This window comes from Catharus ustulatus, chromosome Z (assembly GCF_009819885.2).
Source record: "Catharus ustulatus isolate bCatUst1 chromosome Z, bCatUst1.pri.v2, whole genome shotgun sequence".
Taxonomy (NCBI): Eukaryota; Metazoa; Chordata; class Aves; order Passeriformes; family Turdidae; genus Catharus; species Catharus ustulatus.
In genome coordinates, this window is record NC_046262.2 from 46963069 (window position 1) to 46981717 (window position 18649).

Here is an 18649-nt window from a genome sequence, read left to right on the forward strand (position 1 = left end):
GTCTGGCTTTTGCAGCATTTCCATTTAAGATTCACAGTTACTGATAGCTCAAGGCTATTTGACAGCAGGCTGTAAAGGGAAGTATAATCAATCAATCTAAATTTAAAGAAAATCTTTTTAAGGAAAGTGAGAGAATGAAAACATGGAATATAAAGAGAGGTTCTTGCTATTTAGAGGTTTTGTCTTAACTCCACAGACTAGAAGCTCCAGCCCACTGAGTTGAGTTTTCCTGTTAAAATGACAGTGGCACAATCTTTGGAGATGAGTGTGCGTGACTTGCACTCCAACTCAGCATCCTGTTTTCTGTAAGTCCAGGACAACTGGTTCCAAAAGCAAGCACATGTTCAATGCTGGCTCACTGCACATCTTTGAAGCGTGCATTCCTGCCTATAATGGGATTGGGAAAGCCATGGTAAGACTTTGCTGGACAGAAATTTTAAGAAAATTTAAACCAGAAAATGAACTGCTAACACGACTCATGTCAATAGAGGGAATATCCTCATGGTAACTTTCACAGGTCAGTCATTGCTTTATTAATTTTTTTATTTTTATGTACATAAAAGCAAAACAACATGTCTTAAGAACCGCTGTCATGATTCATCCAATTAAGCAATCAGCAGCTGAGTTACTGAGAAATGCCAGAAACTGGCTGCTACTTAGCTCTTAAGATTCTGTGCCAAGAGAACCTGGCATCACTGGCAGTGGAGTTAGTATTGTACTTTTGTGTGCATCCTAGGGGGAAATACTCTATTGTGAATAGCAACAAAGTTTAAGTGGGGAAGCAAACAAAAGCAAATTTCAGGTTTTCTTTTCAAAATAAGTGTGATTTTAAACGCTTAACTCAACATGAAAATAACCTACTTTTGTTCAAGCAAAAGCAAAACTAAAGGCAAGGCTGCAGTTGATGAAACAGAAAAAAATAAGTCAGACATAACAAACAAAACATCCCAAAACATATATGCTTCTGGAAGGTGAACTAATTCATCTGGACGAACAGAAGAGTATTTTGCTTGAGACAGTCCATTCTAGGCACTCGCTGACAATTTCTCATTTAGCTCCAGAGCTCTAACATCTCCATTAGCTTTGGCATTTTCTATAAGCACCTGCAGATAAAAATAAAGAATGACCAGAGAATTTAAGATTTTAGTGTTAGCATTTTAATGGCAATCTGAAATGTACTATAATTCCTGCTAGACAGTTTTGCTGAAAGATCATCTAACCCACAATACCCAGATAGGAAACACTCAACATTACACATTAACTTGCTTAAAATATCCAAACTCTGCACTATAGTGACTGTAATCACTTACAATGCTCTGTAAAAGTATCACTGGTTACTTACATATACAGTAATTTCACGATTACAAGCCACACTGATTATAAGCTGCACGTCCGGGGTGTTGGCAACGTTTCATTCTTCCTCCATATATAAACCGCACCAGATTATAAGCCGCATTTTCGTTCGCAGCGAGATCCGTGTGCAACTTTCACAAAGTTGCCAATTAGTAACAGAATTGTGGTATCGTGGGATTTACTGGCTTGGCTTGGGGTCGGGCGGGCTCGGCCCGCTCGGGGCTGCCGACAGGGCCAGGTGGCCCAGCTCAACGCTGCCGCTCGGTGGGGCTGCTTGGGACCAGCTGGATGGCGCTGCTGCCGCCGCCGCTGCCCCCGTCTGCCATCTGCACTGCTGCCGCTGCGTTTGCTTGCCCTAGCCAGCTCTGCCGGCCCCTGCACTGCTGGGCTTCCCCATGCCGTTGGGTGGCCCTGTGCCCCTGGGCTCCCCCGTGCCACTGTCCCGCCTCTGCCAGGGCCGGTTGGGCTCCAGCTCAGCTTGGGGCTGCTGCGGGCTCTCGTTTCCGGGTTGGCAACTTTTAGAACATAAGCGGCTCTGGATTACAAGCCGTACTTCCGGGTACAGACCCAAACTTTAGTCAAAATGGTGGGGCTTATAATCGTGAAATTACTGTAGTTACCTGCTGGCAATTAAACAACGAGACTTGTTTTCCTGCTGACACATACTTATCTCTTGCTTTGTTGTATAAATCTCCATTTGTCAAACTGAAGTTCTCTGCAGTTGCTTTAAATAAACTGGCACATCCTTTTTCCTCTCCCAGTTAAATTCACACTTCCTCAATTTATTTTCCACACATCATATTTGAAGTGTTTTTATTAGGGCCCTTAAAAAGCAACCTAATGCTCATAAGCTTCTGGCAAATCTCTTGTAACCCAATGATATTGCACATAGTGAAAATGAAAACCATTAAGCACAACCAATCAAATCCCCAGTCATTACCATCATACTCATCAGGAGGGACTATAGATGACATTGCAGAAGCAAATGCAATGAGATCATACCAGTATCTTCTGAACTCAATTAAATCTAGCTTTTTTAATTCTGCATGTATGTGTACGGATTTTTACACACACCTTTTTATATGTACCTCCAAACATACTTTGTATTGGATTCAACATTTCACTAGGTAACAGTTCCCCAGTGGTAGCACTGAGGATAGAAGAGTGCATTCAGATTTTAAAAAGAAAATCAGTTCTCATTATTAGTCAAAATGAATGATGTTCCACTTGCACTACATGAAAGAGCTGCATGGATTTGTGAATTTGATCAAATACATTACTGAAGTACTGTCAACAGAAACTAATGCAGCATCTACTATGTATTGAAAATACTATACTGTTACAGACATAAGTCTTTAATACAGAGCACACAGCACTCTACTACTCAGATCTTTTGGACCAGGGATACAACATGGTTCCAGCCAGGCTAGAGAGAATCAACATTTTTAGTGCTAAAATTTTGATTAAATGGTCCTCATGTCTACTGAAGAGTCACCAGTAGAACTGGTGCAGGTTTGAACTAGCGATTTTACTGTTTGCTTTTCATTACTGCATGGAGGAATGGAAGACATTCAAACAAACTAGTGTTGATTTCAAAAATTGGAAGTACATTTGAACCTCAAGAGCAGGTCTGCCAACCTCCTTCTATTCCACTTCCCACTTGCACCCCACTTCCCACTTGCAAGTACAGTACCAAATGTAAATAGACAGAAGTTCTGTGTAAGATGGACTGTCTTACATCTATTAATTCACAATCATCTTTGGCATACAGATGTTGCAGGAGGTACCAGCGTGCCACCGACACTATGGTTTCTGGATTTGTTGGTTGATAAACGACTCTCTCCAGCATTCGCCGAGTCTCCCTGGAAACATAATCAAAACATAATCCAAATCAAATTCAACTGAACAGGTCCCATGTAACATAACAAAGTAAGTAACAAGGGCTAAAAGTAATGTATGGGAAAGCTCTTACTGCAGTTCCTGCAAATAGAGACAAAATATGAAATTGCAGAAGAAAAGGTAATTGGAATAGAGCATTACACAAAGTCTAAACTTCTGTTTGGCTGATACTACCTTCCAACACCAACCACACCATCTACCTAACAAAGGGATTTTCAAATTCACAGTGCCCTTAAAAACCTGGTAAAAACTCATAACTACATGTAAGAATGTTGTATTCATTCATTGGTGCTCCATCAGCTTTGGTTCTTGTTCTAAGAGTCCTGTCCTTTATAGCCAATACATTTCCAGTACATTGTGATTTAACAGACTGTTCAGAAGTTACATGTTTTTGTTTGCTATTTGTATTTAAGATTACAATAATTTCATGACTATAAGGCGCACCCTTTTGACTAAAATTTTGGTCCAAACCTGGCAGTGCGCCTTATAATCCAGTTGCACCTTATATATGGACAAAGTTCAGAAATTTGCCAACCCAGAAGTGCGAGCTGCGAGCCGAGCCGGGAACCACGGGAGCTGCGGCCGCCAGCTGAGGGAAGCTGGGACCCGGTGCAGCCGCTGGCTGGGGGGAAGCCGGGACGTGGCGCAACCGCTGGCTGGGGGGAACCAGGAGCTGCGAGCCGTGCCCGGGTCTGCGGCACGGGAAGGGCGCCTGGGGCTGCGTTTAAAGGCTACACCGATCTGTGAAAAATGTTTGCAAAATTGAGCACCTGCCAGTAACGCGTTACTTTGTTGTGCGCGGCGCAGCTCCTCACTGCAAAAAAAAAAGTGCGTCTTATAGTCTGGTGCGCCTTATATAATATACAAAGTTGCGAAATTTGCCGACTCCCGCAGGTGTGCCTTATAATTCGGTGTGCCTTACAGTCGTGAATTTACTGTAATTTCTTGCTTCGGTATCTTGAAACACCTACGTAGATCAATTAGATCTTGTGATACACTATTCATGTAAGTTAGTATCTGGATTTGTAATAAGGCTGCTTGTAATTAATTTTTTATCTTATTTTTATTGTGACAACCATCACAATCACATTAGGCTGTCATCTGAAGAGCAAACAAAAGAAGTAAGCCATTTTGTTAGAATTATCTACAAAACAGGCGAATTATTGAACAAAATCATACAAAACCCTCAAATTTTCCATAGCTTAAGCAAAAACACTATAAAAGACACAATGGACATAACAACCAAATACACAACACAGGAAGATTCCAAGAACTCCTTCTCTAAACGGTTCCTCCCTTCCTCAAAAACCCACAATGCCCACCTGGCTGTTCAGGAATGGGCATGAACTCTGTCATTGTGAACCCAATTTAGGATCAAAATTAATCCCAGCAGTAGTCACAGCAGTGGTATCTGTTTCCACTGTGCTATTTTGGAAGATTTTTCAGAATGTGCAGTCTCCCTGATGAATTTATTTAGATAGAATACTTTTAAAATAAAAGTTGGCTTACAACTGTTTTTTTTCTGTTGTTTTGTTTTTTCCCCAAATAATGGAAGATTTAGCTGCTTCCCACATTACTAACCCCTTCTCCCCTCTCTCTAAATTTTCAACACCATTTCAAGAATTAATTTCTGCTTTCAAGTTTCTTTAAATTCTTGAAGCTGGATCTGTAGATAATGACCATTTGTAATTTTAGACACTGTATTCCACTGAAAACTTAACAGATCACACATACCTTGCTCCCATTTTGCGATTATACTGTAGCAGGGCTTGAAGCAGAGCTGCCAAGGGGCAAGGAGAAAGTTTCAAAGCTTCAGTTGTTGCTTCCTGAACCAAGGATGGCCAGTGTTCATTTGAGACATTAGCCTTATAAAAAAAGAAAGGAAGAGAATAATAATAATTAAAAAAAAGAAACACAGGGGAAAAAAGGACTTTATTGTAGTATATCTGCATCTCTAGAAAGCAGGTTTAATTCAGGCTGTTCTGAGAAGTATTTGGCAGGTTTGAAAGACACTTGTTTGAAAAACCCCCCAGACTAATAGCAGTTAGAAGAGCTAGAAAAGTCATATGCCTTGCCAGCATCCCTCCTGCTAATTTATGCAGTCTGTTTTTCATCCAGATTTTTGAGGTAGTGCTTCTAAAACCCTTGTAAATCTTCATACCACATATAAAACTATTCTAGAATGTAGAATTTATCCCCAGAAGTGACATAATTTTTTACCAGAAGTCAAAACCAACTCCTAGACCATAATCGCCTAACGGAGCAACTACTGAGCAGTGCCACGTATCTTAAGAATACAAGCAAAGCAAAAGCAACAAAAACTGGATCTAGAAAACCTTTATTATTCCCATTGTGTCTGGACAGACAAATTACTGCACTTGAAACGGGGACCAAATATTAACTTGGAAGATAGCTGGGAGACAAGCAACTTTCAAACACAGAGATTTCTCGGACTTGAGCAAGTTTTTCACCAGGCTTTTAGACACTGAATTAAACCAGTGCAGAAATGCAAAGAAACCCCCATTTATCAGCTTCTCTGCTCACTTAGAAAGTTGAGATGGGATAATCAAATTCATACTAATCACATTTTTAAACAAAGTCTTGCTTATTCTAAGCAATTCAGGCCAGCCCTTAGACAGTATCTTGAGACCTCTGAAAGTGTTTAGGAGCAATAAGAAACAAAACTGACAGAATAACAGCAAGAAAAATACTGCCACTTGACAAATTCTATCTTTGGAAGTAATGGTCTTGTGAGAAAAACTGAGGACAACTTTCTTCTCTAAAAAGGAGAACAGTTTTGCAGCTTTATCCTCAGTAAACCTGACTAGATCTCAGGATATATGGGGTTGCTTTGCCTGATTTTGATTACAGCTGGGTCATTCATTAAAATGTGAAAAATGATTAGCCAAGATCACATCAGTATCTACATTTTACAGCAGACTTTAAATTCTGGTAGTTTACTACCAGAAACATTCAAAGTTTTTGGAGTGACACTGCTTGAAGAGGATAAACACTTGCCAACACCCTGAGGTATGTTCACCTTGCTCCCCAGTGCTTTCTTTATTCCACAAAATACAATTCCTTTAGATTGCTTTTAGACTTCAGTGCAAGGCATTATATTTGGAAATGACCACAGAGCATAAAAATACTTGAAATATGACTGACTTCTCCAGGCACCAGTGAAGAAAAAACGTCTGTTGAGGCAGCTGTCTGAACAAGAAGACAGACACTTAAGGGTTCGTCAACTGGGATGATCAAACTAAAACTGTTATAGACAAGCTTTACCAAGGAAAAATTTGAGCCTCTTAGGCACAAAGTGTTTCTATGTGATTATTACACTGCAACCTCTCTTACAAAGACTAAGCATACTCCACTGCCTCTTGAAGTCTCATTTTATTCTCTAGCTGTCATTCATAAAATGTAAAGTCATTTTAACAGGGGCTTTCTTTAAAGACTACAGAACTTTTCTATCCCACCAACTTCTGTTACATCATGCAGTAACGTTATACTGATTTTCCTACCATGCAGATTTCCAGTGCAAGCATAGCTAGCCTGAGCAGACTGGATAACTTCCCGTTCCAGCTGCCCTGCTGTGATGCCAACTGCAGACTCTTTCTGTAACACATCTCTGCTCCAGTCATCATTCTCTGAGACTGATATATTTTCGCCAGCCACTGAAAAGAAACATGCAATAAAATGTTATGGAGCCACCAAAACATACATCCATTGGGTAATATAATTTAGTCCAATTTATGAGAGTATCACAGCATACTACTAGCTAAAACCATGCACCCAGTCCTCATTCCAACAACATACTGTGCATTGCCCTGCAGGAAAATTTGTCTGCTGCAGAGTTGGCATTACACCTCACTACATTAACTTATTTTGAGAGTTCCCTAGCCCACTCATGGACTTTTTTTTATAGGTTCTCTCAGCTGCCGCCTGCTCTGCCAGCACAAGATGTCCTGGATGTCCTTAAGAAGAGAAGGAAAAGGATTCTAGCTTCTCTATCTTTAATTCTATATTCATCACACATTTTTTGAAGCAGATGCAGCCATATTTGCAAATCACTGACATGTACATGATATGCATGAAGATGTGCAAGCCATATTTAGAAATATTATTGGTTGGATCACCAAGTAAACAAAGCAATTCCCTTGCTTTTGAGCGAAGTCTTCTAGACCTTTCCTACGTAAAGACTATGTGGTGTTAGAAGGAGCAAAAATTATTAACCCTTTCTGGTGCACATAAGTTACTTCCAATTACAAAGAGAAACACACTGGAAAGTACTAATTAGCACTAGTGAGATTGTGCATTCTTGACATCAAGCTGCAGGCCTACTTTTTAGAGTAAAACATTCATTCACGTGTAGCAAGAAAAGCTTCCCTCAGTCTCATTTCTTTGCAGCTGAAGATGTCCAGCATTCAAGAAGTAAAGAGAACCCTCATGCAAAAGCAGCTTTGCCAGGTCTGCTTTTCTCTATTTTCCTGACACGTCACAGTAGAAAAAGCAGCTATGAGAATAGCGTGAGAATAGCAGCTCAGCAGTACTCTTAAATCCCACATAATAATTTAGACAAAAGACAAAAATCCAGAAAGAAAAGTTAATGCAGTAAAACTGTAAGGTGCCACAATGGATAAATCAAACTCATAGGATGTCTAGACAGAAAACATTAAAGCATTAATTTAACCACTATGAGCATATGTAGCAGACAAGTTTTTTGAACGCTATCTAAGCCCTGAGAAATATTTCCTTTAATTGAAGACTAAAAATATCTTCCTCACAGGTATCTGATCTGTGGCTGGATTAAAAAGACCAAAACAAATCATCCCCTCTCACTCCCCATATCACATACACTCATTTCACTTATTATCCCTGCTTGTAAGCAAGATGACTTGGCCATGCAAGGGATGCTTGAAGAATGTATACAAACCGTAATTTATTTTTAAAAATGCTATTAAAATAGAGGGTACAATAATTTCTTGCATGCCCCCTATTTTGCAAATTCAGCTTGAATCAATTCTGTATTCAGAAAAATAAAGTCTCACAAATCACAGAAAAATGCATCAAAAAAGCATCTTCCCCAGAAATAATGCTCCTGGTGTTTCTGCAGAGAAGAGGACCTGGGGCCTTCTAAGAAGTGATATCATGATCTATAAGCAGCCTTGCACTGAACTTCTAAGAGTGAAATCAACTTCACTGAATCTTACTACAAGCAGGGCTTTTTTATCAACAGTTGGAGGAGCATCATAAATCCTTCAGCTACATAAAGGACTTTGAAAGTTCACATCATTTTTCTAAACACTTACATTGGTAAAAACAGATAATAACTATAAACTAAAAAGCAGCTGTTAGAAAATAAACATATTTGGTGCTGCATCATCAAAAGGATCTCTAGGCATGTGTGAGAATTCTCAGACTGACTCACAGAAGCAGCATATCATGTGAGCTTTAGCACTTCCATCTCAACTAAAAATGATCACTCATACTATGGAAGGGAATTACAGTAATTTCATTATTACAAGCCACACCGATTATAAGCCACACTTCCGTGGTGTCAGCAATGTTTTGTTTTTCCTCCATATATAAGCCGCACTGGATTGTAAGCCACACTTTCATTTGCTAGTAACAAAATCACAGGATCGCGGAGTTTAGTGGCTTCGTCCTGCTTGGGGCAGCCGCCAGGGAGTGGCTCCGGCCCCACTTGCCACAGCCGCCAGGAAGCGGGAGAGCGGCGTGCCTGGCTGCCACAGCCGCCGTGCTTGCCAGGGGTGAGCAGCACCGCCGCGCTTGTCAGGGGTGGGCAGCGCCGCCGTGCTTGTCAGGGGTGGGCAGTGCCGCTGCACTTGCGGGGGACGAACAGCGCTGCCGCACTTGTCGGGGGACGGGAAGTGCTGCCGTGCTTGCAGGCTCTCGTTTCCGGGTTTGGAAATTTCCTAAATTTGTTCATATATTGGCTGCTCCTGAGTGTAAGCTGCACTTCCGGGTTGGGAGCTAAATTTTAGTCAAAATGGTGTGGCTTACAAGCGCAAAATTACTGTAGTGAACAATGTTACTGGGAGTGATTCTCTGCAAAATCAACTTACTCATAAGAGCAGTGACACCTGAAGGCAGGTGTCAGAGAGGAAGAGACTTAGGTTTTCAGACCCTATATAAGAAATTGTGTGTTACTACATTAGGAAACCCTGTACTTTCATTTACTCTTACGGGTTATGAAGTATTTCATTGGTTTCTGCTCACATGTCAAATCACTAAAGACAGGAATTCCAGGCATTTAACTCAAACTTTTAATTCTCCGGCCTCCATGTTTGCTTGGTCTCACTAGCAGTCCTTAATAGTTCAACTTTTATAAAAGCATACATGTTTCAACTTTGGAACAAATAGAATTTAAGTTGTTTTTTCTGTCACTGACTGTTGGCAGATAAATAAAATGAAGCAGTGAAACAAATGCTCAGCCTCTTACAGCAGGTGTGAGAGAGGCACACCAGTCAGGGAAAAGACTGACACTTACTTGCCAGGCTGCAGCTGAGGATGAACTGGACATGACTGTCTTCCGAAGTTCCTCCAGGATGTTGTCTGGAAGTTCTTTGTGAGACTGCAACAGCTGTTTACACTGAATTTGTCTCAAAAGCAAAAACAGAGCTGGGTGCTCAGGGCAGATTTTTAAACCCTAAAACCAAAACAGCCAGAATTGTCATTCCCAATATCAAGGATACTCTATTTTCCTTCTGTTCTTTATAGAAAACAACATTGAAAGCATTCTCAGGATGCTTGAAACATAACATTTTTCTTCTTCTCTGCACAAAGGAGGATTCCAGGGACTGACCCATAAAACCAGGTAACACTTTTTCTGTCTTCAAAATATATTTGAGGCCTAAGCTCAATTTTGTACATTTCCTACTCTTACAGGTTTCTGAAAGACAGCTCTCACTTGGTTTGACAATTATTACAAGTTTTGGGGCAATTAACAGAGGCAAAACCTGTCTTGGGGCAAAAAGGGACCTTGATTATGCTTCAAGTAATTTCAGTTCTCTCATATAAGGCACTTTATTTTCACTGGAATGGAAATGAAACATGTCTTAGTCACAGCAGATACCCAGAAAGTATTTCTTTGAACAAACACAAAAAAGCAAAGACAGAAAACTAGCTATCTATTGCTTTATTCTGCTCAGGTGAACCATGTGAGGCTTCTGCAAATCTCATTGCATATTATTTTCCATGCTGAAATCACAATACTTCTAAGAATTATAACTCAAAACAGATTTGTTTTAACGAACAACACTTGTGCTTTTCACATATTTTTTTAACAAAATATGTTCCCTGTGAATCCTTCACAACTGAATGATAGCAGTGTTTGACTCACTACTCCCAGTGATATTACTTTCTGAGAATTCTGGGGTCCAAAACTACCACTGAGAGTCTGTGGGGTTAGGAATGCTATCCTTTTTTCTTACACTTATTGCAGACACTGACTGTCCTCTCCCCAGTTATTTAATCAAACAAAAAAAAAATCAATAAAATACAAGCAAAATCCACCACAACCCTCCCACATACCCAGACTGGGGGAAGGACAGATCTTGTATGCCTTCAAATCTCTGATCATTGTTAATATAAGGCAAGTCAGTAGACATATCGGCCAGAAAAGCAAAACACCACACCAAGCAAACAAAGAGGCAAGGAAGTTTTCTTCCTGAAAACCAGCATGTTCAATCAATTTGGTTGTCTGGTTTGGAGTTTTTTGTTGGTTGGATGTTTTTAACTCCCATCACTTTAATGATAAATATCAAAGGATCATATTTGCATGTGATTAGCAATTTTCCTTAATGAAAATCAGGGATGTGTGCATTTTTGCTTATGTTTTGCTCAGTCTTCTGCTCATGAACACCTCTTGTTAATAGCCCAGCTCCTTTCCTCAGCAGGGTGGAAGACTTTTCTTTTCAATAATTAAACTTGTAGCATCCACTTGGGGCTCTGAAACCAAGTACCAACACAACCCAGAAGAAATAGAAGTCCCACCTATGTCTCCTAGCCTGACTTCTTGCCCTGAATTTTGGTAATGTTTTGCTTAATTCTAGGCAGGAAGAACAGACTTAACCTTATCATGACATGCACTAGTTGTTTCAACTATTAACACAGTTTCGGTGTTGCAAACAGTATATTGGGGATGGGAGAATATATCAACAGTCAGTTAAGCTGGTCAGAGTGTGGTGCTAATAATGCCAAAGTTGAAGGTTTGATCCCCATACAGGCCACTCACTTAAGAGCTGGACTTGATGATCTTTGTGGGTCCCTTTCAACTCAGAATATTCTGTGAACTACTGTATTTTGTAGCTCTGATGGAACAGACACATGCTAATACAAACATTACCTTTCTGCATAATGCCCAAAAATAATGGCTTCTACACAATTCTGTCACAATCTGCCAGTGGTGACACCATCATACCTTGTTACAAAGAGCTTCAGCTTCTGACAGTTTACCAGTCTCCTCTAGACCAGAAATAGCTTGACATAGACACCAGTCTTCAAGTGTACGGACATAATTATGGGGAAGGTTACTTTCTCCAGCTTTAAAGACACACAGATTAGTGTTTATACAGTAGCAACATACCATGGCTCTAGATCTGGTAAGAGAGAACTTTTACGAGTTTTAATGTGACATGGTTCTCATTGTTAGTAGGAACATTGAAAGATGGTAAAATTAAAAGCATGAGGGGATTTAAACATACAGTATTTGAGCTAATGGTTTGAGATCAATCAAACATGGAATTTTAAATCCAGTTTTCAAAACACTATGGACATTGAGCAAGACTGAGAATCTATTGGAAGAGTTACAGAACTCAAAATTACTTTAGCCTTCTCACGTAAGTACTGCTGCTGCAATGCAATACAGCCACAACCTACATCGGTGTCAGCATCAGAGTTCAGAAATACTATCTCAGAAAACCATTTGAAGCCTTGGAGGGTAAAGCAAGCTGCCATTAAGTATCTAAACCTAGCTATAAATTAGAATTTAATGGTTTTTTTGTGTAGAATACAGTTACAGCTCAAACCACTCTTGAGTAATCCTTAGCCTATTTGCAAGTTCAGGAGAGTACCGCAAACTCAGATAATTTCAATTTTATTTTTCTATTTTAAAATAGCAAACTTGCATAACTTACTTTTGGCAGAAACTGTAGACACAAGTGTCATCTCTAGATCTGTTCGTTTCGGTTCAGTGTCGTTTAGACAGACAACAGTGTTTTCAGCATGACAGGTTGCCATTAGCACTGCCCAAGCAGCAGGATTATCTAGAGGAGAATGGTCAAAGGAAACTCATGCCCATTCTAAATATGCTGGTAGCTCACTTAGAATAGTCTTTACCAGACAGAGTATAAAAGCATACCTATTAATGGAATTGTACACTGTAAGTAAGATAGCAACAATAAGAGAAGTACAGTAATTTCATTATTATAAGCTGCACCATTTTGACTAAAGTTTTGGTCCAAACCCGGAAGTGCGGCTTGTAATCCTGAGTGGCCAATACATGAAAAAACGTTCTGAAATCTGCCAACCCGGAAGCGCGAGTAAATGCAGTGGAGGCCGGGCAGGCAGCGCCAGGCCAGGGGGAGCGAACGTGGCAGGGGCTGGGCGGGCAGGGCCGGGCCTGGGCCAGCCCGCCCAGTGGGGGTGTGGCCGGCAGCGCCGGGCCCCGGGTCGGGGGGAGCGAACGTGGCAGTGGTGGGGCCGGCGGAGCCAGGGCCAGGGTCAGGGTCAGTAAACCATGCGATCCTGTGATTCTGTTACTAACTGGCAACTTTGTCAAAGTTGCATGGGGATCCTCGCTGCAAACGAAAGTGCAGCTTATAATCCTGTGTGGCTTATACATGGACAAAGAACGAAGTGTTGCCAACACCTGGACGTGCAGCTTATAATCAGGTACGTGAAATTACTGTAATTGAGCCCAAACCAAGGAAGGTGACAACTACTTGCTTCTAACTAGTAAGATTCATCAAATAATAAAAGGAAGATGCTATTCGTAAAGTCAACTAATGTCTTTTTCATAGATAACTTCAGTGTGCTAAGCTGAAGCTGCCAGTTTATTTTTGACTACACAGATTAATCTTGGCTATCACTAAAGAGTTGTGACAAAACATGAAGTGGCAGCAAAAATCCAAAGATGCTGTCCACAGCTTTCAGTCATACAGATGCAGTCTGTATGCCCACCAGCATGAAAGTAACAACAATAGATGCCTATTTCCACTGCCAGCTAACTCCTGTGTCAACCTCATGTTTAAATAGCTCTGTGAAGAACACGTACTACTGTAAGAGCAATCTCTGTCCTGAACTGGACAGAGTTCAGTTAAAGATTTTATTTATTTAAATTTTCATCCCTGAGATAATTAATTTTGCTAGCAAAATGAAACAAAGCTTGAAGATCTAACAAAGTAAAATATAAAGTATACTGCTTTTAAAGAGCATTCATACACTCCTATTTCCTGTAGGAAAATAATTGAAATTTTTAACTTGCAAGCCAGCTTTATGCATCAGAGCAAAATCACCCTAGAAAATGTTCTAGTATTTCACTGTCAACTACAAATTAGCAGTTTAAAACCCCACCAGTCTTGTACTTCATATGCTAAATGAAGAAGACTATTTAGTAAAACAACCATATAGTTCTCTACAGTTCATAGTCCACACATTTTAAGAACCTTTCTAATCCAAAATCTCACAGTAGATGAAAAATTCTCTTCTGTCTGGTGTTGCATACTGAGGGAACATAGGTTTTTCAATTTTGTCCAGTATACTACATAATACTATGTCTTTCCATATTGAGAGATTAAGAAATTGCTTATAGCTTAAAACAAGTCTCAAAACCCAGCAATATTTTAGTTATTGTCTGGTTTAATTCCCATTCCACTAAATTTGGAACAACAGTGACCATTTCCACCCTAAGCATTTTCCCTAAAAGATACACGGATAACCCTAAACAACAAATAAACCCAACAAGAGTAGATCTTACTTCTATGCAGTAATTTTTGCTTCTGATGATAAAAAGACAAAAACAATCACTAATGTGTTTGAGAACAAGAGTAACCTGGACAGACATGGATGGCCTTCTGAATATTTTTCAGAGGATTGTTTTTCCTATCTTCTAACATGTGACATCCTGCTGCCAACTGATTTACTGCAATATTCAGCAGGACTTCCTATAAAACAGAACATAAGAGTTACTTAACACTGTAACTGTGCAGAATTCATTCATTTTAGGAGTATTTATGGAATTACAAAATCTGCATTTTAAGAAAGACAAACCTTTCCATGGTTTACATCATGTGTATGTGCAACACTTCCTGCCACAGCTCCTCCCTGCAAGATTAAAAAAAAGAAAAAAAATTCATTACATGGTTTATTAATTTTATGTAAAATACAATGCCAACATCTTTTTATCTTTGTTATTCACAAGTAAAAATTTGCACAATGAGGCAATGTCCTTGCTTACAGCATGATCTTTTTATAAAAAATCAGCAAGAGACATTCCAGACTAGAGTTATCCATATGACTGGTTTCCAGTTTTGCCCCATATTGAAAAGGCTTGTTTTCAGGTGCTATTTCTGTTTATATAACTAGCATAAATTAAGACAAGGAGTATTTACTTGAGGAAAGCTAATAATAGCAGAAAAGTGGTAACGAAACACTGACTACTGTGAAAAGTGAAGATGACTACATTAACCAAATTAAACACAGGTAAATCTTAATATATATTTATTTACATAAATACATCTCTAGAAAACTAAACAAAAGAAATTATACATAGTACAGCCTTCTAATGTTGGCATAATTCTAGCAGATCTTTCCTCTAAGTTCATTTCAAGAACTGCTACCTCATGGAAGAAGCAAATAATGGTATATTAATTCAGTATGTGGCTGTGCACTGCTTTGTATCTAAGCCCTAAGTTTTCACATTAACTGGGGAAAGTCCATATACTGAAGGGTGGCATTTCTTTTAGTTAAGAAACAACACAGACTACAGTAATTTCACGATTACAAGCTGCACCGATTATAAGCCGCACTTCTGGAGTATTGGCAACGTTTCGTTTTTCCTCCATATATAAGCCGCACCAGATTGTAAGCCGCACTTTCATTCACAGCGAGGATCCACGTGCAACTTTCTCAAAGTTGCCAATCAGTAACAGAATTGCAGGAACATGGGATTTACTGGCTCGGGGCCGTGTGGGCTCGGCCTGGCCCCCCCGCCACCACCGCAGAGCTGCCCCAGACCAGCTCGGCTCCCCCTCCCCTACTGGGGGAACGGCCCCGGCCTGGCTCAGCTCCTCCCTCCCCCACCGCAGAGCTGCCGTGGCCAGGCATGGCAACCGCCTCCCCCGCCGGAGAGCTGCCCTAGCCCAGCACGGCTCCTGCCTTTCCCGCCGCGGAGCTGCCCCAGCCTGGCTCGGCCCCCAACACCACAGAGCTGTCCCGGCCCAGCTCGGCCCTGGTGCCACGGAGCTGCCCACACCCAGCTCGGCTTCCACCTCCCCCGCCATGGAGCTGCCCTGGCCTGCACAGCTCCCCCACCCCCGCCGCAGAGCTGCTCCAGCCCGGCTCAGCCCCGCCGCCATGGAGCTGCCCCAGCCTGGCACGGCTCCCCCCTCCCCTGCCGGCCCCGGTCCCGCTCCCCCACGGCTGCCGGAGGCGGCCCTGGCCCTGCTCAGGCTCAGCACCTGCTCGGCTCGGCGCTGCTGTGTGCTCGCATTTCCAGTTGGCAAATTTCTGAACTTTTTTTTCATGTATTAGCTGCTCCGGAATACATGCCGCACTTCCGGGTACGGAGCAAAACTTTAGTCAAAATGGTGTGGTTTATAATCGTGAAATTATTGTACTTGGAATGTAAACAGCATGCATGTATTACACTTACTTTTGGCAATACACTTACTTTTAGCTTTTTTGATGCATAAAGTGGAACTAGTCGAGACAGAAGAGACCAAAGGGCAGGATTATCAGGATAACTAGGGAAAGAAAAGGATATTGGACCGTCTGGTTTAGATATGCACCTGGTCTTCCAGGACTCAGTAGGCACTTGTTATAAATACCAAATAGTTTTTTTCTATTAAGAAAACAATGCAATGTAGTAGAAGATAGACATGGGTAAAAACAAACAACACAATATTAAAATTGCTGCTAAAGATAAATAACTGCAAGCTAAAGAAATAAAATGTACAGCTTGTATATCAATATTAATAGGAAGGAAATAAACTTTAGGGCTACAGGTCTTGTCTTCACAGCATGAAGAACAAGGAATTTTAGTTGTAGCTGGAAAAAACAACATTGCATAAGAATAGTTTCTGAAAACACTTTGAGAGACTATGATTAAATAAAAACCCAAGGGACTTTTCCAGGCTGAAGGTTATGCTATACAGGATGAAAACAGAAGAGTAAACTTTCCTAGAAGACTTTCTTTCATAGAAGAGTAAACCAACCTACCTATCAAAAAAGCTGCCCAAACAAAATCAGAAAACACTGAACAAGCTATGAAATTTCTGCTATTTTATTCCATAAATAAGAAAGCAAACTTGTCAGCTAAATGTAAAACCTTAGGTAAAGACTTCACCTTTGAAAATTAATTAAAAAAAATTTTTTTTTAGGATAATCATTTAAATAAGCAGGTTTGCTTACTCTTCAATGTAATCAAAGCAATACATTTGCAAGGTAATTTAAAGCAAGACAAAAACCATATACCTGTGTATTGCTTTGGAAACTTCTCTCTGGATTGCCACATTTCTACCTTGTAATGCATAAACAGCAGACGCAATAAGACACCTCTCATAAATCCCATCATCCCCTTTTTCATGCTTCAGTAATTCTTTTAGGGCTGCTGTTGCAAGTGTTGCATCCTGCTTTACCAATCCCAGTGCGCACAAAGCCTTCAGACTTTCCGTACTAGGTTCCTTTAGCGAGCTGTTGAATTGGAAAGAAGGAAAGAGACAACTGTTTTGGAGCACAAACTAAACTTACTGTTAATATGAGAGTTCTTTTACTTCTGAGTCCTGTTGCTCCTATACATACAGAATTAACACTCACTGTGGGATCAGGCTAGATCTAGGTGACTAGAGGCACCTAATCAAGTTCCTAATGATTACAGTAATTTCACGAGTATAAGGCGCACCAGAGTATAAGGTGCACTTCCGGGTGTCAGCAAACTTCCGAACTTTGTTCATATATAAGGTGCACGTTTTTTTTTAATTGCAGCAAGGATCCTCACGCAACAAAGTAATGAATTAGTAATGGAATAATGTGATCACGGGGTTTACTGGCTCGGTTCGGGGCTGGGTGGCCCCTGCTTGGCGCTGCTGCCAGGGTCAGGAGGCCCTGGCCCCACACCCACTCGGGGTCGGGCAGGCTCAGCTCGAGATTGCTGCAAGCTTGCACCTCCGGTTTGGCAAATTTCCAAACTTTGTCCATATATAAGGTACTCCAGGGTGTAAGACGCACTTCTGGGTTCAGACCAAGATTTTAGTCAAAAGGGTGCACCTAATACATGGGAAATTACTGTACTTTTGCCTTCAAAAAAAGACAAGACCGCAAGTCTCTGAATCTGTGTTTTGTTTTCAGTCCCTAGCAAGAAAAAAATAAAAGCTGTTAACCAAACTAGAACAGCCAGCAGAAGGACCCTTTGACAAGTAGAAAATGGTTCTCTATCATACTAGCTATCCAGACATACTCACTGTTAAAAATCTCTGCGCTAAGCTGGCTATGAGAAATGATAAAGGTGACTTCACATTCAAGGTCCTACTTGGGCATTTTAAGTCATCTAACACTAATTCCAGTCAAGAGAGACATCTGGTCTATTGGACCAGAATGTATAACGTTTGTTCCTATTACTCAATCCTTCATATACATTTGCAGCGCTATTTTCCAATTCAGATACAGACATATTCACTGTGATGCTTCTTTCCTAAGTCATTCAGTACCTTTTTTTAAAACACACATAACATCATTAGAAACTCACGTTGCTCCTGTTTAGGACAAAAATAGAAGTCTGCAGTGATTTGTAAGATGTAGGAAATATTAGCTAACTAATCATCAATTACTTGGGATTTAGAGTGCATTAGGCACTTGGACCTTCACTATTATAGCAACTTCAGGAGTCTGCTGGTAAGATGGGTGTTGCACTGCCACTACTAGAGTTCTCTACTGAAAGAGGGTTGCCCCTGAGAGGTGAGATGGTAACTCTTAATCTGTAGCTACTAGGAGGCAAAAAATGATGCCTCCACGGATCTGAAAAATAACAGGAATTCACCACTTAATTGCACAACTAATAGAGATCAGTTTCTTTTCATGGGAAAGCTTCAGGATTGTCCTGGTCTATGTTGCTGGGAACACAATTATTTTGGAGATTCCTATATCAACTATTTAAACT

The 18649-nt window shown here is 40.6% G+C and overlaps 1 protein-coding gene across 6 annotated transcripts in view; it reads right to left on the minus strand.

The window, feature by feature from the left end:
* Positions 1 to 505: 505 nt before the first annotated feature.
* TTC37 (tetratricopeptide repeat domain 37) overlaps positions 506 to 18649 on the minus strand; it is a 54571-nt gene continuing 36427 nt past the window's right edge. For all 6 annotated transcript variants that reach the window (XM_033084625.2, XM_033084622.2, XM_033084624.2 and 3 more), the window contains 11 exons: positions 16969 to 17187; positions 16166 to 16238; positions 14545 to 14598; positions 14327 to 14438; positions 12411 to 12539; positions 11696 to 11817; positions 9764 to 9922; positions 6774 to 6926; positions 4987 to 5117; positions 3092 to 3215; positions 506 to 1103 (listed from right to left, as the gene is read on the minus strand). In XM_033084625.2, the coding sequence (XP_032940516.1) occupies positions 1026 to 1103; positions 3092 to 3215; positions 4987 to 5117; positions 6774 to 6926; positions 9764 to 9922; positions 11696 to 11817; positions 12411 to 12539; positions 14327 to 14438; positions 14545 to 14598; positions 16166 to 16238; positions 16969 to 17187 (1354 nt within the window). In that variant the 3' untranslated portion in view covers positions 506 to 1025. The remainder of the gene's footprint in view (positions 1104 to 3091; positions 3216 to 4986; positions 5118 to 6773; positions 6927 to 9763; positions 9923 to 11695; positions 11818 to 12410; positions 12540 to 14326; positions 14439 to 14544; positions 14599 to 16165; positions 16239 to 16968; positions 17188 to 18649) is intronic.